Source organism: Triplophysa rosa, linkage group LG2 (genome assembly GCF_024868665.1).
Source record: "Triplophysa rosa linkage group LG2, Trosa_1v2, whole genome shotgun sequence".
NCBI lineage: Eukaryota > Metazoa > Chordata > Actinopteri > Cypriniformes > Nemacheilidae > Triplophysa > Triplophysa rosa.
In genome coordinates, this window is record NC_079891.1 from 8,470,283 (window position 1) to 8,485,386 (window position 15,104).

General features: G+C 37.5%; 1 protein-coding gene across 3 annotated transcripts in view; it reads right to left on the bottom strand.

Annotated features, from left to right (window-relative positions):
• Window positions 1–14,745, bottom strand: part of LOC130545593 (transmembrane protein 47-like) — a 28,926-nt gene extending 14,181 nt beyond the window's left edge. The window contains exon 1 of one of the 3 annotated variants that reach the window (XM_057320210.1): window positions 14,382–14,745. In XM_057320210.1, the coding sequence (XP_057176193.1) occupies window positions 14,382–14,577 (196 nt within the window). In that variant the 5' untranslated portion in view covers window positions 14,578–14,745. The remainder of the gene's footprint in view (window positions 1–14,381) is intronic. The other 2 variants (XM_057320214.1, XM_057320224.1) reach the window with 2 other exon arrangements.
• Between the last annotated feature and the right edge of the window lie 359 nt (window positions 14,746–15,104).

A 15,104-nucleotide genomic window follows, 5' to 3' on the forward strand; every position in this document is an offset into this window, starting at 1 on the left:
AATCAACTTTTTGATGATATTCTAATTATATGACCAGCACCTGTAAATATACATTCTATGCGCTGTTTTCATAGCATATCTGGGTCCGCTGGATCCGTCGGCTGCCAGCAGGAAATCTTTGCGACAGTTTTTACGACACTGTAAACAGACAATTCCGCTTATCAACCACGTGGGGCAACAGTGAGCAGAAGTAACAACTTTTCTTAGTTCCTTATTGGACAATTCTCCCGGAAAAGCAAGCCCACGCGTCAACCCGCCAGAACGAGAAGAAAGAGCACGCGTCAACCAGGGAGAGTGGGAGAAGGAGCATGCGCACATGTCAACCAGCTGGAGCAAGAGAGAGAGAGCACTGCGTTCGCAAAGTTCAGCTGTGTTTGTTTGTTCACTACATTTCGGTGAGGAATGTTATATAAACGGTGGATATGACGCTGGATTTGGAGATCGTTTGAAACTGATAGATGGAGCGGTCCCAGCGCTAAAAGATGCCGGACATGATCCGAACGTGGTAAATGAAACAGAGTCATATGTCTATGTTTTGTTGGCAATGGGTGCGCACATGTTTTAGTTCCCACGCGTGCAAGAAGTCGTCTGTTTTCGAAATTAAACGTACAGCTGTAACTGTCTTTTATAAATGTGATCAAACTAAAGACTCTTCAAAGATACGATGTATGCAATACTACTCTATAGGTACTCAAGATTATTATGAGATTGGCAGAAACTGTGTGTGTTACGTGAGCTTTAATTTGCTGGTGTGAATAGGTACTACAAAAAAACCAACAATCTAAACACTTCCAACCCAACAGACGTGAGGAAACAACATGGTCATCACACTTCTCTATTCCCTATTTGACAAATTGCAACAATCTACACATCTCCCCACTTACATAACACCAATAGGAATGTTTGACTTTCAAGGTGTGAAACAAGAAAAGCAATCAATTAAATGTTGACATAACTGAACAAACGTAACATTTAGGTGTCATGAAACGGGGAGGTGAGACACGGACAGAGGACCCATGTGCAGACAGCGGGTAAGGGGTTAACAAGACTTTAATAAATAATAAACAGAACAAAAACCCACGAGGGGGTAAAATAACAAGATATAAACATGACAGATAAACAGGAACACGGACTAACTAAACTAGACAGGACTAAAAAATAACATTTACCATATATTACAAAAAGACTACACTAACAAGACAAGGACTCACCCACATGAAACAAGTGACAGTACAATGAACCAGCACAAGACAAGAGACACGAGGTCAATATATAGGGAGATAAATCAAGAGGGGACAGGTGCGGGGCATGAACTAATAATTATCACTAATGAGGAAACAAGAGGGCAGGAACAATGACGAGACCTGGAGAGTATGGAAGGCAATCAGTGCTAAAATGCCCCTCTCCACATGAAACAAAAGGTTCTGTCATGGTTCTGCCACTAGATCTAGAAAAGCAAGACAAGATGGGGCAGAACCATGACAGAAGCCCCTCCTTAAGGAGCGGCAACCTGACGCTCCTCAAGGCACAAACAAGACAAGACAGATGGGTGCGACCGGTGCGACCAGCCGTTCGAGGGAGAAAAAAAAGTCTCTTTCGTTTTATTCAGACGGTTTTGTACAGTATTTTTATAGACTTCAACACTAGGAAATGTTTTTTTTATTAAATTGTTATTAGAGTAAGTCTTTTACCACTGTAAAGTGACTTTTACTTGTGATACTGGACTGTTGTGCTTTTATTTTTATCACTTAACTTTAAACCCATTTTCCTCCAAATTCCATTCCTGAAAATCATAGCGCTTCAGCCGACCTCAGCCATAACTTTTGTTACATACACAAGGTATGAGCAAAATAAAAACTGATTTGGAAAGGGCTTGAATATGGTATCAAAAACTGTAATATATAAATTTGCACCATGTGTTAGGTTTTCCCAGATCGAATCACATATGAACATAAACATTAAATATATAGATGAATATAAACAACAACGGCTTTATTGGGCATTCAGTTCCGAGACGCAAGTACAACGTGATGACGTCACGAACATACTAATTACCACCTAAAGCCACCTTGCACCATAGTGACGGGTAATAATAGATTATGACGGATTTTTACGAGCCTGTCAGTCAAAATGACGGACAATAAAAAAGTCTAGCGCAACCTCTGGTGTGTACATGTGAAAATGCGTGTGCTGCAGTCAGACAGAGAGAGGTGAGTAGCCTAGCCCCATCAGTTAAACAAAGTGGATGTAGCCGCGGGTGATGAGAGAAGATAAAAAGAACGATTGACAACTTTTTCGTGAATAATGTGAGAAGGCCTGATCCGTCCGAAAATCATACTTACTTACTTCCCACCTCTTACCTAAATAATCCCCCAAATCAGGGTATTTAGCCTATTATGTACTTAGCAAAGTGAAAACGCCACATCTTGGGTTTTACTACTATAATCTTTAATTTTGTCATTTAAAACAAAGGCTGTTACACCATTTGACAATTTCAGGTACCTTCAGTCTTTCAGTCTAACTTTCATAAAAAAGGTGCAAATGTTATTTGTAATTACGCAAAATCAACATAAATACATAAGTACATTTTAAAATATCTGATGCATGCTTTTAAAATCAGTTCATCTTGCCAACCCTGTTTTGTGCAGTCTGACAGGTAAAAAACACAGCATCTCTTGTCAGGTCTTTTGTCGATGTCCACCTAATGCTTTCCTGTCAGCTCTCTACTATCCTATCCCAATAATGCATAAAAAGCCTCTAAAATATAAAAAACATATATATACAGCAGGGCTCTAGAGTGCGACCAATTTGGTCGCACATGCAACCTAATTTCTCAATGGTGCGACTAAAAAAAATCTGAGGTTGCACCGGTGCGACCAGCCGTTCGAGGGAAAAAAAGTCTCTGCGAAAGTCTCCCTGTGGTTCAACAACAGACACATTAGGACATGTCGTGGTCTAAACCAATCAGAGATAGTGAAGGGCGGACCCCCCTCTGATTGGCCGTGGTCCAGATATTCCTGTGCGTGTGTGTACATTTGAAAATGCTGTGCTGCAGTCAGACAGAGAGAGGTGAGTAGCCTAGGCCGCGGATGTAGCCGCGGATGATGAGAGAAGATGACAAAGAACGATTGACAACTCTTTCGTTAAGAATGTTAAGTTAAGGCCTGATCCGTCCGAAAATCATAACCAATGCTCTGACACGCTAGACTGCGACTAAATGGTCTCATTTTGCTACAAATTTTCCTGCCAGTGCGACAAGTTTTTCTTAATGGTCGCACCGGTGCGACTGTCAAACTGATCAATATATAATTTTTGCGTATTATAAATTTAATGCGCAGAAATGTTAATGTTATATTTTCGTCTCCCCTCCTTCAACCATTCACTTATCTATCAGTGCCCCCGCCCCCAAAGACGTAATTCGCGGGCTACGGGTAAGAGGCGAAGGACCGAAAGAGCAGACGAGTGAAGCGCTCAATCTTGCAACTTAAATAAATATGCAAGAATACAGGAATTTCCCCTGCTAAGGTACAAAACAGCAAAGATAACGAAATGTGTTGCAAGTATTGTATGCATGTGAAGCTAATGCAGGAAACATGTGTTTAAACTTTATGCACTAAACTATTGTATAAAGATCTCTAACAATACTGCAAAGCATACAAAACGTTATACATCACGCTAAATACTATTTATTTGTAAGTCGCTATTGATAGAAGCCAAACATGTATCAATGCAGCTTTCATGAAGAATAATCATTAAAAGCCTTCAGGTCTCGCGGGTTGTTTGAGATATGCGCGCGCCCAGAGAGTCAGAGCACAAAATACTAAACGGAGTTCTCTTTCACGCCTTCTTACTCTGAAACGGACATATTAACACAAAATAACTTTAAAATTCCCATATTAACAAGAAACCTTGTAAAGGTATTTAGTTTCGTGACCAAACAGTTGGGAAACAAAACAAGTGTTCCAATATATTACGCGAGCTCTTAAAGGGGCAGCAGCATAATAAAGATCTCTGTTTATAATGTTCATCAAACAACAACGGACGGGCCCAAAACACTCACTGATATTAAAGGAATTGTGTTCTCTTATAGGAGTCGTTCACAACAAATAAAGGAAGAAAGTAGCTTTAAAGGCGCAGTTCTTGAAAATCAGCGGCCACTAGCTTTGTATTATAGTTTTGCAATGAATCTCTGAGTCATTTGCCCACCCCTCCCTTTCGAATTACGACGGTGGCCGCAACAGTAAAAAAAGATGTCGTCGACTGAGACAGCGGATAGTAGTGATACAAGCAGGTAAGGCAATATATTAACGTAATTAATCATTTAACATGTATTCTATTGCGAAAGATACTGTTACAATTCTATAATTAGATATATTTCTTGCATGCTATCTAGTACACGCTGAGAGTAGTGAAGTAACTAAAGTTAGCTAATCATAAATAGCAACGCTGTTCAAAGCGTTTGATCTGACAGCGACATAGGCAGTTAGGTGTAAGTTAGTAGACGTTTGTCTCCCCCTTTGTAAAGTCAGGAACAACCGGAGTACGTACCGCAGGAACGGAAAAACATTATTATTCGGAGGTTATATGGTCATTTCTATAAAATGCTAACGTTACCGTTTCAACAAAACAGTTGTTTGGTAAACATTGAAAAAGTGGAAACATTGAAAATGTTGAATTATCTTACCAGTCTAGCAGAAAACAGGCAACTTAGGCATCGCCTTGAAAACATTTGTCTTTCAACAGTGCCTTCCATCTGGTAATAGATACACCGATGTTTATCCTGGATTTCTGCCGCCGTTTGTCTCTAATTCGTCTGGCAGCATCACGTTTGCGCTTCTTTGACGACGGAGATTCACGCTCTGTCGGCGCTTGTGCACAATACGCATGGTCCTCCATTTTATCAAAACTTCTAAGACAGAACAATCAATTGCTTCAGCTAGACGACGACTACTCCTCCTCCTCTCCGTACTACGACTTACTACTTTGTGCGTCTTCAACTCAGTGATGACGCAAGCTGCATCTAAAAAAAACACACAAAGAAGACCAACATATACGAAACGCGCTCTGTAGAGCTGTTTGTCCGTTAGAGCTTACTGTACAAAACATGGCTGCGCAACATAACAAATTCGATGTAGATAGGCCCGCTCCCTATGTAGATACAACTGGTTTATTCTAAGGTAATAAAAACATAACTTTTCATTACGTAAGGTTTTTATACACATCTAAAGACACAGTTTTGTATGTTATATTGCATTTCTGTTAATAGATCATACAAAACATCCCGCACTGTACATTTAAGAAAGATGTGCTTTAAATATGGTAAAGTATTGAAAGAGAGTTTACATATACAATAAAAATAATTCAATCATAAACAATGATTTGTATTAATTTCTAATTCATTTATTAATGTATTAAACACATTTTAATGAAGTTTTAGTGATTATTTTTTCTTACCTCACCCCACGACTCTGGTGCTATCAAATTAAGGGCTGTTGCCACCAACTGAATAACTTGGTAGCACCAGTGCCACCTCTCTCAAGTGTTAGTCTACACTCTAGAGCCCTGCTTTCTTGTAGAATTGTGCTTCAAATAAAGAACTTTATGTTGACCAGATTGTTAGTTAACCATTTACAAGTCAATATTGCCTATATGGACAGAGATTTTTTAAAAAAAAGTGAACTTGTAAAACTGTTAAATGCGATGCGGTCGAAATTTTGGGTGCTCCTAACTTTTGTGCTGGTGCACCTAAGAAAAAAAGTTAGGCGCACCAGTGCAACCAGTGCAACCAGTGCAAAAAGTTAGTCTAGAGCCCTGTACAGTGGCAAGAAAAAGTATGTGAACCTTTTGACTTAGATGAAGATCATATCACATTTTATGACAAATTTATTCAGAAAACCATGAAATTCCAAAAGGTTCACATACTTTTTCTTGCCACTGTACATTTCTATTTATTTACACACCCTCGGGCATTGACATTGTTTCTTCACTATAACAAGCTGAAACTGGTCATTGGTGATCAATATGGAACTCTATCATGTTTTTAAAAGTTGAAAAGATACAGGCAACACAAAAGTTATTGCGTTAGCTCATGATTGTCTCATAAAGCGAACTGATCGATCTGTGCAAGAAACCAAAGTTTATTTACATTTTTACTATCAGTTACAGCATTATTATCAGTCATCTACTGTCTATGACCAACTGCACCTATGTGCCCAACTCACTTTGAAAGTCAGAGCTCTTGAAGTGGGAATTCTGAAGGTGTGCATACCAACTGCCTAAATGCCCATCCAAGTAAAGTCAATGTGTGGTAAACACTGGATATTGATCTGTGAATGCCTCACATTACGTGATAATCTGGACCGACCATTTGAACCGTTCGAGGTAGGGCTGCAGCTATCGATTATTTTAGTAATCGAGTGTTCTACTGATTTTCCGTCGATTAATCGGGTATTCGGATAATAAGTACTTTTTCTTTATTAAAGAGCAATACTAAATATACGAGAGAAAATAAGACGGGTCTCTTAAAATGAACAACTAATTTGTTTCCTTTTTAGAAAAATTAACATATTTATTGCTGAAATTGCATACATTCATATCTGTGAAAACTAAACCCATTTAGTACATTCCATTGCCATATTACATTCAAAATGCAATATAGGCCTAATACAAATGTATAATTATGAAACATTAATAAAAATAGAAAGAATCATTTCAAAGGTAAACAACTATCTTCAGCTTATGCATGATGCATTTAGTTTATCTAAGTTAGTTTTAGTTTCTTTTTTTAATATTAAATAGTAATATATTTGTCCACATAAAAATACCGAGTTAACCGGACTTTTATTTTGGCAGGTCGTCGGAAGTCGCTTATTTTTTAGTGTTAGCTTCACTCAGTAAAATGTTCTGAAATAAACTCTCAGAGCAACTCTGGAGATGAAGTTCATGTCCTCATAAAGTGCAGTCTATTCACTCAGACAGCCAGATGGCATGTGTAAATAACATGATTCGGCATCCACTAACATTAGTCTGCATCTAGTTTGATGGACTCAATGCAACCGGAAAACAAGTTTCACTCGCAAAATAGACTAAAACTAAGTAAAATAGCAGTTCACCATTTCAATAAGCTATCAGTTATTTATCAGCAATAGAAATACGTGTGAGCGTGTGAACAGACTAAAATGCGTGTGTCTCACGGTGAATGCGAGAGACTTGAGAGCCCTGTAACATGAATAGAGTTTAGCGGCTGTGCGTCAGTAATAACGGTCCGTGGGGAAACGCAGCGCTCCGTGTGTACTGTAGTTAAATGGATTAAACAAAGCTTCGAGGCAACAAAAATTGCCTCAATGATTTTTTGAATTCGAATTACTCGAGGAATCGTTTCAGCCCTAGTTCGAGGTCATGGACGCGTTTTATCAAAGATTCTCTGGAGGTGAAAATCATGGTAAAATCTGGCAGAGAATCCTGTACTCTGAGATCAGTTTCACAGCTAAAACACAGCATGGTTTCAGAATTAAAACAATTCCACTGAAAATATTAAAACACCCACAATATAACGAACAGCCTCACTATTGACTAGTCGACTTGACCATGCTGACCCATGACGTAAATACACTGCCCGTCCGAAATAAAAGTCACACTCTAATATTTAATTGAACCGCCTTTAGCTTTGATTACGGAATGCATTCGCAGTGGCATCGTTCCGATAAGCTTCTACAATGTCCATTTTTCCCGTTTAGAGTTGCATTAATTTTTCGCAAAGATCTTGTATTGATGATGGGAAAGTCCGACTGCTGCGCAGTCTTCTCCAGCACATCCCAAAGATTCTCAATGGGGTAAAGGTCTGGGCCCGGTTGCATAAAGCACATTAAGTGTAATTTTCCCTTAAGTGTGTCCTTAAGTATACCTTAAGTTTTACTTAAGTTATTCTCCTATTGTCTTTGGTAAAGGAAAATCACCCCTTAAGTGTCATACTTAAGGGAAAAACTTAAGGTGCTTTATGCAACCGGGCCCTGGACTCTGTGGTGGCCAATCAATGTGTGAAAATGATGTCTCATGCTCCCTGAACCACTCTTTCACAATTTGAGCCTGATGAATCCTGGCATTGTCATCTTGGAATATGCCTATGCCATCAGGGAAGAAAGAACCCATTGACGGAATAACCTGGTCATTCAGTATATTCAAGTAGTCACCTGACCTCATTCTTTGGGCACATAACGTTGCCCAATAGACCTCCAATCCAATGGGAGGCTCTTACCTATTTGCTTAGTTAAATCCAGGTGGTGACTTTTGTTTGGATGGGCAGTGTATAACGTGGTTCTAAATACAAAAATACAAAAGTAGCAGGAAGAGGGGGGTGCGATCAAACTCATGTTCAGACCAAACATAAAACCAAGTGTGAAAAACACGATGCAGATTGCAATGATTTCTGCTGCCAGGCTCATGCTGCTCTGGGAAGAATGCTGAACTGCTGATTTAGCATAAAAATGCTGATTAAAGAAGAGTTTTATCACACTAAATGCCTGACACAAAGCTTTTACCATCTCTCTCACACACACACTATTTCAGATGGTTTTTAATACATAATTCTACTGGAGGCTAATCCCACTTTACTTGCCCCAATTAAGGCAAGAAAGGATAAAATGATGGGGTAATTTACTATTAAGGATTGTGTGTTTCTCCTACACAAAAACACATGCATAAACCTTACCTCAAACCAAGATTATTTTAGTTTACTAAAATTAAAACTTTGAAAACGGCCCTGTTCATTGAAATCAAATAAAATATTGACCTACAAATTATGGGGAAAAACTTAACTAAAGGAAAAATTGAAATGTTGCATCAAAAATAAATTGAAATAAGTTTAAAGCACTAAAATTATAATAATAAACATAAACTGAAATAAAACTAAAATAGAATATTATATAATTAATTAATATTATATATTATATTAATTATTATATATAATTAATTAATATTATATAGCAACATAAAAAATAAACAAATAAATCATAAAATGACAAAAGCATATACCAAAATTGCTAAAACTTTAACTAAAATTAACATAAAAACTAAAGATCTAAAAATAAAAGCTAATTTAAAAAAAATAAAATAAATAAAACTAAAATGAAAACTATAATAACTCTGCCTCAAACACACTCTTATATATCCAATCACTTTTTTCGTTCACTGTGGCCTCATGGGTGCTGTGTTTTTAATGAGCTGTGCCAAAAAGAGCAGTGAGGCAGCAATGAGCGCAATACAACCGTGAACACAAACACCATCAGTCACGACAGCAAATCATGAGTATATATGCGTGTGTGTAAGAGAGTGAGGGAGAGAGAGAGAGAGAGAGAGAGAGAGAGAGAGAGAGAGAGAGAGAGAGAAAAAAGAGCTTAATTCCCAAGGGATCTATGTAATTGATTATTCATTGAGGCCAGTTTTCCACAAAAACAGTAAAGTAAAAAGAAAAACAACTAAGTAAACAGAGTTTTGAGTTGCTTTAGAGAGATTAAATAAAACTTTGCTGATCTTTTTTATTAATTAATTAATCATCTATGCTCATTACTGCAATATCAGATGCCTGTTTGGAATCTCGTCATTTGATTGTCTTCAGATTACAGCTAGTTTCGTAAAACAAATATAAAATGATTGTTTAGCCAAAATGAAAATGTAGTTATTTAATTTCTCTCACATCATTAATACAAACATTATTTTCTTAAGGCTAATTCTCTGACAAACACTAACAAACTTATTTGTAGGAGTTTGTAAGATCAGCGTGAAACACTAATATCCTGTGGCTGTTCTGGCCATACTGTATATCAGCACTTTAAATTGTTTTTCATCCAGACCACTCTGCTTTATGTATCCTGTTGTCCATATTTGACACTGGAAGGATACGACAGATTAATGACCTATCGGTCAACTTCTGTTGTTTTATATTAACATATGGTCACCTCTCTGACTTGGATATAACACACTTATGAGTCTGCTATTATGCTGAATGTTCCTCTACAGTAATTGCATAATTCAGCCACAAGAATCCATCAATATTTCTCAAAATGTGCAAACTTTTGCACTACAAGACCCCAATAGATGTCATTTATTGAACTCTTCCAATGAGGGAGAGACAAAAATTCCAGAAGTACGACCCATTACCAGGTGTGAAAAGGTGGAAACAGTTTGAAACTGTGATTTTTCTGTTTTGCAGGTACAAAGCAGGTTACTTTTATTTTACTTTTTACAGTTTTGGTCGCATTATCCTTGCAAGTTATGCATGTCTATAGGGAGAAAAAAGCTCATGGATTTTTTTCTCATTGTGTCTGCACAGGGTTTGTTGTTTCATTCAATATATGATATTACTTGCATAATATTCATTAATTGCACATTGGTCCTTCTCTAATGATTTTTGTCATTTTGAATGCATTATGTCAACCTACTGTAATGTCAACTATTGTATTTGCTATTTAAATATAACATATGATGACTTTTTACTTTAACCCTTAACTATAGAAGTAATTACAAAATATTTTAAATATTGAAATATTTTGAAATGTTTGAGTATTTGTACGTACTAATTTAAGTATCTGAAAACAGCAATGCACATGATTGAATTATGTCTAAAAAGCTGAGAAGTTTTCAAATTAAGAAGTTTTTTTTACTTTGACTTCACTAAATAAGCTTGTAATATTAAGTTTTAAATTCATGATAATATTCATACTTTCTAATTACAATTCTACTCACGAAACAATTAGGCACATTTATATGCATTTACACAATGTCTAAAGCTGGATTCATACTGATTTGCTGGATCAGTGTGAACTGGCCTTAAAGTGATAGTTCACCCCAAAAATGAAAATTCTGTCATCATTCAAACCTGTATAAATTTCTTCTGATGAACACCGAGAAAGATATTTGGAAGAATGTCAGTAACAAAACAAATTTTATCCCCCATTTACTGCCATAGTAGGGAAAATAAATGCAATTGCAGTCAATGGGGTATGAGATCTGCTTGGTTACTGACATTCTTCCAATTCTTCCTTTGTGTTTAGCAGAACAAAGAAATGTATACAGGTTTGGAACAATCTGAGGGTGAGTAAATGATGAAAGAATTTTCATTTTTGGGTGAACTATCCCTTTTAGACCACAATGTATGTCTTGAGTTGATGTGTAAAGGTCATCTAACAGAGTTAAGTGTGTATATTTAACAGACCCATCCAACACAGAGCTAATGGACACAGACAGAGAAACACATTCATGCTCTGAAGTCTATAGGTCTCTAGATTCACCTGACCTTGTCCTTTTACTGAAAAACCAGAAAACTCACAGCAATAGGGGGAGAACAAGCAAACACACAGAATGCCCTCCCCCAGATCAATTGGGACTTATAATATTAAATGAAAAAAATGTCATGACTTTCTGTAAGACATGATTAAATCTACAGGATGTAGTTTTTAAGTCTCAGAATAGTTTACAATTCATCTTAACATACCTAAACTGCTCCATCTGCCTATGCCTGCAATTACACATTTTAGATACCTAAACTAATACCAGCAAAGTTTTATTTGTCAAATTCATAATGACAGGGCTGCAACACTTGCTGAAAATGAAATGTGCTATAAAGGTGCCATTAATGCAACATTTAGCATCAAATTGTAACTCACTCTAACAATCCGGAGCATTTATGATTTAGCACCATATCCACTCAGGCCTTTGGCCCGTTCTTTTTGCATGTTTTAAATACAGTATATTCGGGTCATTTGTTTGAGGCCAACTTTATTAACTAAAAATATGAACTACGCACTAGATTTATTTCTTTATAGCTGTCACAAAAACAGCTGTCTCATAACTTGTTGTAATCACTTTGTTGTTTGTGTATTCAATCAGTGTGAAGTCACTGATTTCATTCTTCATTTCACTTGACAAAAAAACCTTCCGTTCAAAAAGCAAATTTGATTCGATGTTTACATGTCTACCTAATGCCCATTTCTGACATATAGTCAAATAGCTTATGAGAATAATTATATCAGACTACACATCTCACAGACCACACAGTCTTTATTTTAGTCACTGAAAACATTTTCACAGATATAGTTTTAGTTCATAGGCCTCAATAAAGTGATTGTGAATTTCTTAGTTTTTCTCTCTGGGATGAAACGGTAGTGGTTAAAACCAATCACATAATGGGTTGTGATTTTTAAACCACAGAGACTCAAAAACCCCTCTGCTTTGTCCAGATTTTGTTCAAATGACATCACACACATTTGTTCTATTATTTGACTTGAAGTGTATACCGAAGCCCTAATAAGCATCAGCAGAGTGTGTGTGGAAGCCTCTTATCTCTGTCTCACAATACACACAAGACTAACAGTCTGAGAGTCTGTCTTCCAGCTCTCCCTTAGGACAGATCTGTACAGAGAGATACATAAATGATAAAAATGATAGAGAGAATATATATAGTATAAAGCCATACTCTCGTATTCCCACAGAAAACATCTCAGGGTGGAGTGAGCTAGCCTCATTATCATCAGAAGCTGCTGTGTGATTCTTTAGAGATTGCCATCTCTCTCAACATAGTGTGCCAGCAGGACAACGAGAGAGCCAGATAGAGAGAATGTAACAGAGATTTCACAGAACTGTTTTAAGACATGCCAGGGACCAAACTGCACCACAGCAGTACAAAAACAGAAAAGCCTCTTGCCTTTTGCTACACTGCTTACAAAGCTATTCACTGATGTTGGTTTATGCACGCAGTATTTGATTGATCTTGTGGGTCCACCGAAATGCATTGTCTTGATTCGAAGTTACATGGAAAATTTGGGAAACACAACCTTCAATCTTTACTCAATAAATTAAACATTCTACAGCTTGGCATAACAGAAATTCATGTTAATGCTTGTTTTGTCCTATTTTAGGTCAGCCCAAGTTTGTCTGAGGCCCCTTGGTTGAGGAAAAAAATCTAAACCTGCTTCTATCTAAAGCTTTTAGTGAGGAACAGCCAAAAACAATACGTTCTTAATGAAAATTGTGAAAATGAAAATCTACCTAAGTGTCTCGCTTGTGTTCACCTGAAACAGCACATCATGATGACAGGTTTGACTTTGATGTCAATGAGAATCAAGCTGATTTTAATTGAGCGCAACTGTGAAAGAAATTTGTGGCAGTCTGTTTCTTACAAAAAGCTATTATAAGGCTCCAGAAGACTTTGAATACAGATCATTAATCACGCAGACTGCTTCTAGACTGTGATTGTGTCCACAATCACATTTACACTATGGAAAACAGCAGCCTACAAAGTATTTCCTAATAATGACACCAATAGTAAATTATCATATAGCGTTTAGGTTCCAGTCCAAAACAAAACCACCCTCCCCAAAACAAATGAATGAAAACAAAAGCATTCCTGCCCGCTAGACAACAACAACGAAGAACACGCCCACCCCCATCACAAAGCTCAAGAGGGTCGTGGGGGAGCACAGATGGCAAATAATCGCTCATCAATACGAAAATAAATGTATGAATGGACGAACCGTGTCGGCTCAGAAGGGTGTAAAATATAGCGGAATGGCTACACGTCTGTCCTTTCGAAAGGATCACGGTGGACTCAATTATGAAAACGCTTGCACTCGTTTGAAATGAGCCAAGAAAAATCTAGAAGCTAATGCACAATAGTTTGGAAACGTGTGTGTGAGAGAAAAGGAGAGTCAACAATGACCCACTGTTTGGTCCGTAGTATTCACAGAAAAACACCGTAAATTCGACACATTTCTCACTATTAAACAGTCATATTTGGAGTAGAAAAGGGATCACTCCACAAAATGGACTTGTTATTGGCCATATTTGGAGTTCCTGGAAATACATATTTTCCCAGCTGTTGCTCTTCCGCTGTTCAACCATGTATGTTGAAAGGTTTTCACGTGTAGCTGGTAAACAAATACAAGCATCGCTTTGAATGCCCTGAAATCGACTTCTGTTATGGCAAGCACGCGTACACCCTTTAGAAAGTAAACTGGTTTTTATTTTAGTGGAGGTGAAGAACTAAAACAGTTTTTTTGACGTACGGGTTGATTACTTTTCCTTTAATCCTACAAATACCATGGTCATACGGTTTGTGGGACCATGGTAAATGTGTGGTTACTATAGTTTCCCTAAAAATAAAAAACCCGTTACTATAGTTAAACAATGTTGAACTTCCTACGGCTACCACTGTAAAGGTGCTGTTAATAATACTCTTGCAAGTTCCTGGTAATGTTTTGTTCTCATTCCTTTAGTGCAGAACAATGTTCCACTCACCAAATTTACCTAACGTTACTTATAACTACCCCATAATCCATCATATAAACAGTGTTTCAACATAATGCGTGTTGTATAGACGTTATGCCTACCAGACTTGAGGGTGGAGATGCAGTTCCAGCCGGTCTCTATTTCCCTACATGACTCCCATAGCGACAATGCATAGCCCTCCGCCGTAACCCATGCGGGGCTCAACAGCGCAACAACGTCCAGGCAAAGTGCGAGGAACACGCAGAGGAGAGCGATTAGTTTAAACGGCCGGAACACGTACACCTCGTTTACGGACATATTCTCATAGCAGGCCGTCTCTGGATTCGCTCGTTCGCGTTGTGGTCAGGGGCAGAGATGTAAGGCTCGCACTTCAGCTGCGAAAGTTTGAAGGTCTGTGAGGTGTTGAGCCCTGCGTGCCTGTAATACTTTCCTCTACGCGCTTACCAGCAAACGCTCAGCACGTAGATGAAAACGCGCCACCCAACGGCCAATAGAGGAACATCTCCAAACATAAAAGAAATAGTGAGGTTTTGTAAATGGAGTAAATAAACATTTCAGATTTAAAGTTTTGTGGTTTCTAGTCCATGTCTGTTAGCTTATCTAAAACGATCTCATCTGGATTCTTCATGTCTGCACAAACTTTTCCCAATTTGTCCAAACTCTTGTTTAGAATGATCATACTCTGTCTAGCAATTACAAGTGACATGTTCTCTGTATATTATTTTCTGTAAATGTAGATGTTTGAATTCTGAAAATGTTACTTGTTTATAGTGCAGATAATTAAGATTTCCTATTCTTAGAGTTATCTATTTGTGTATTATTAT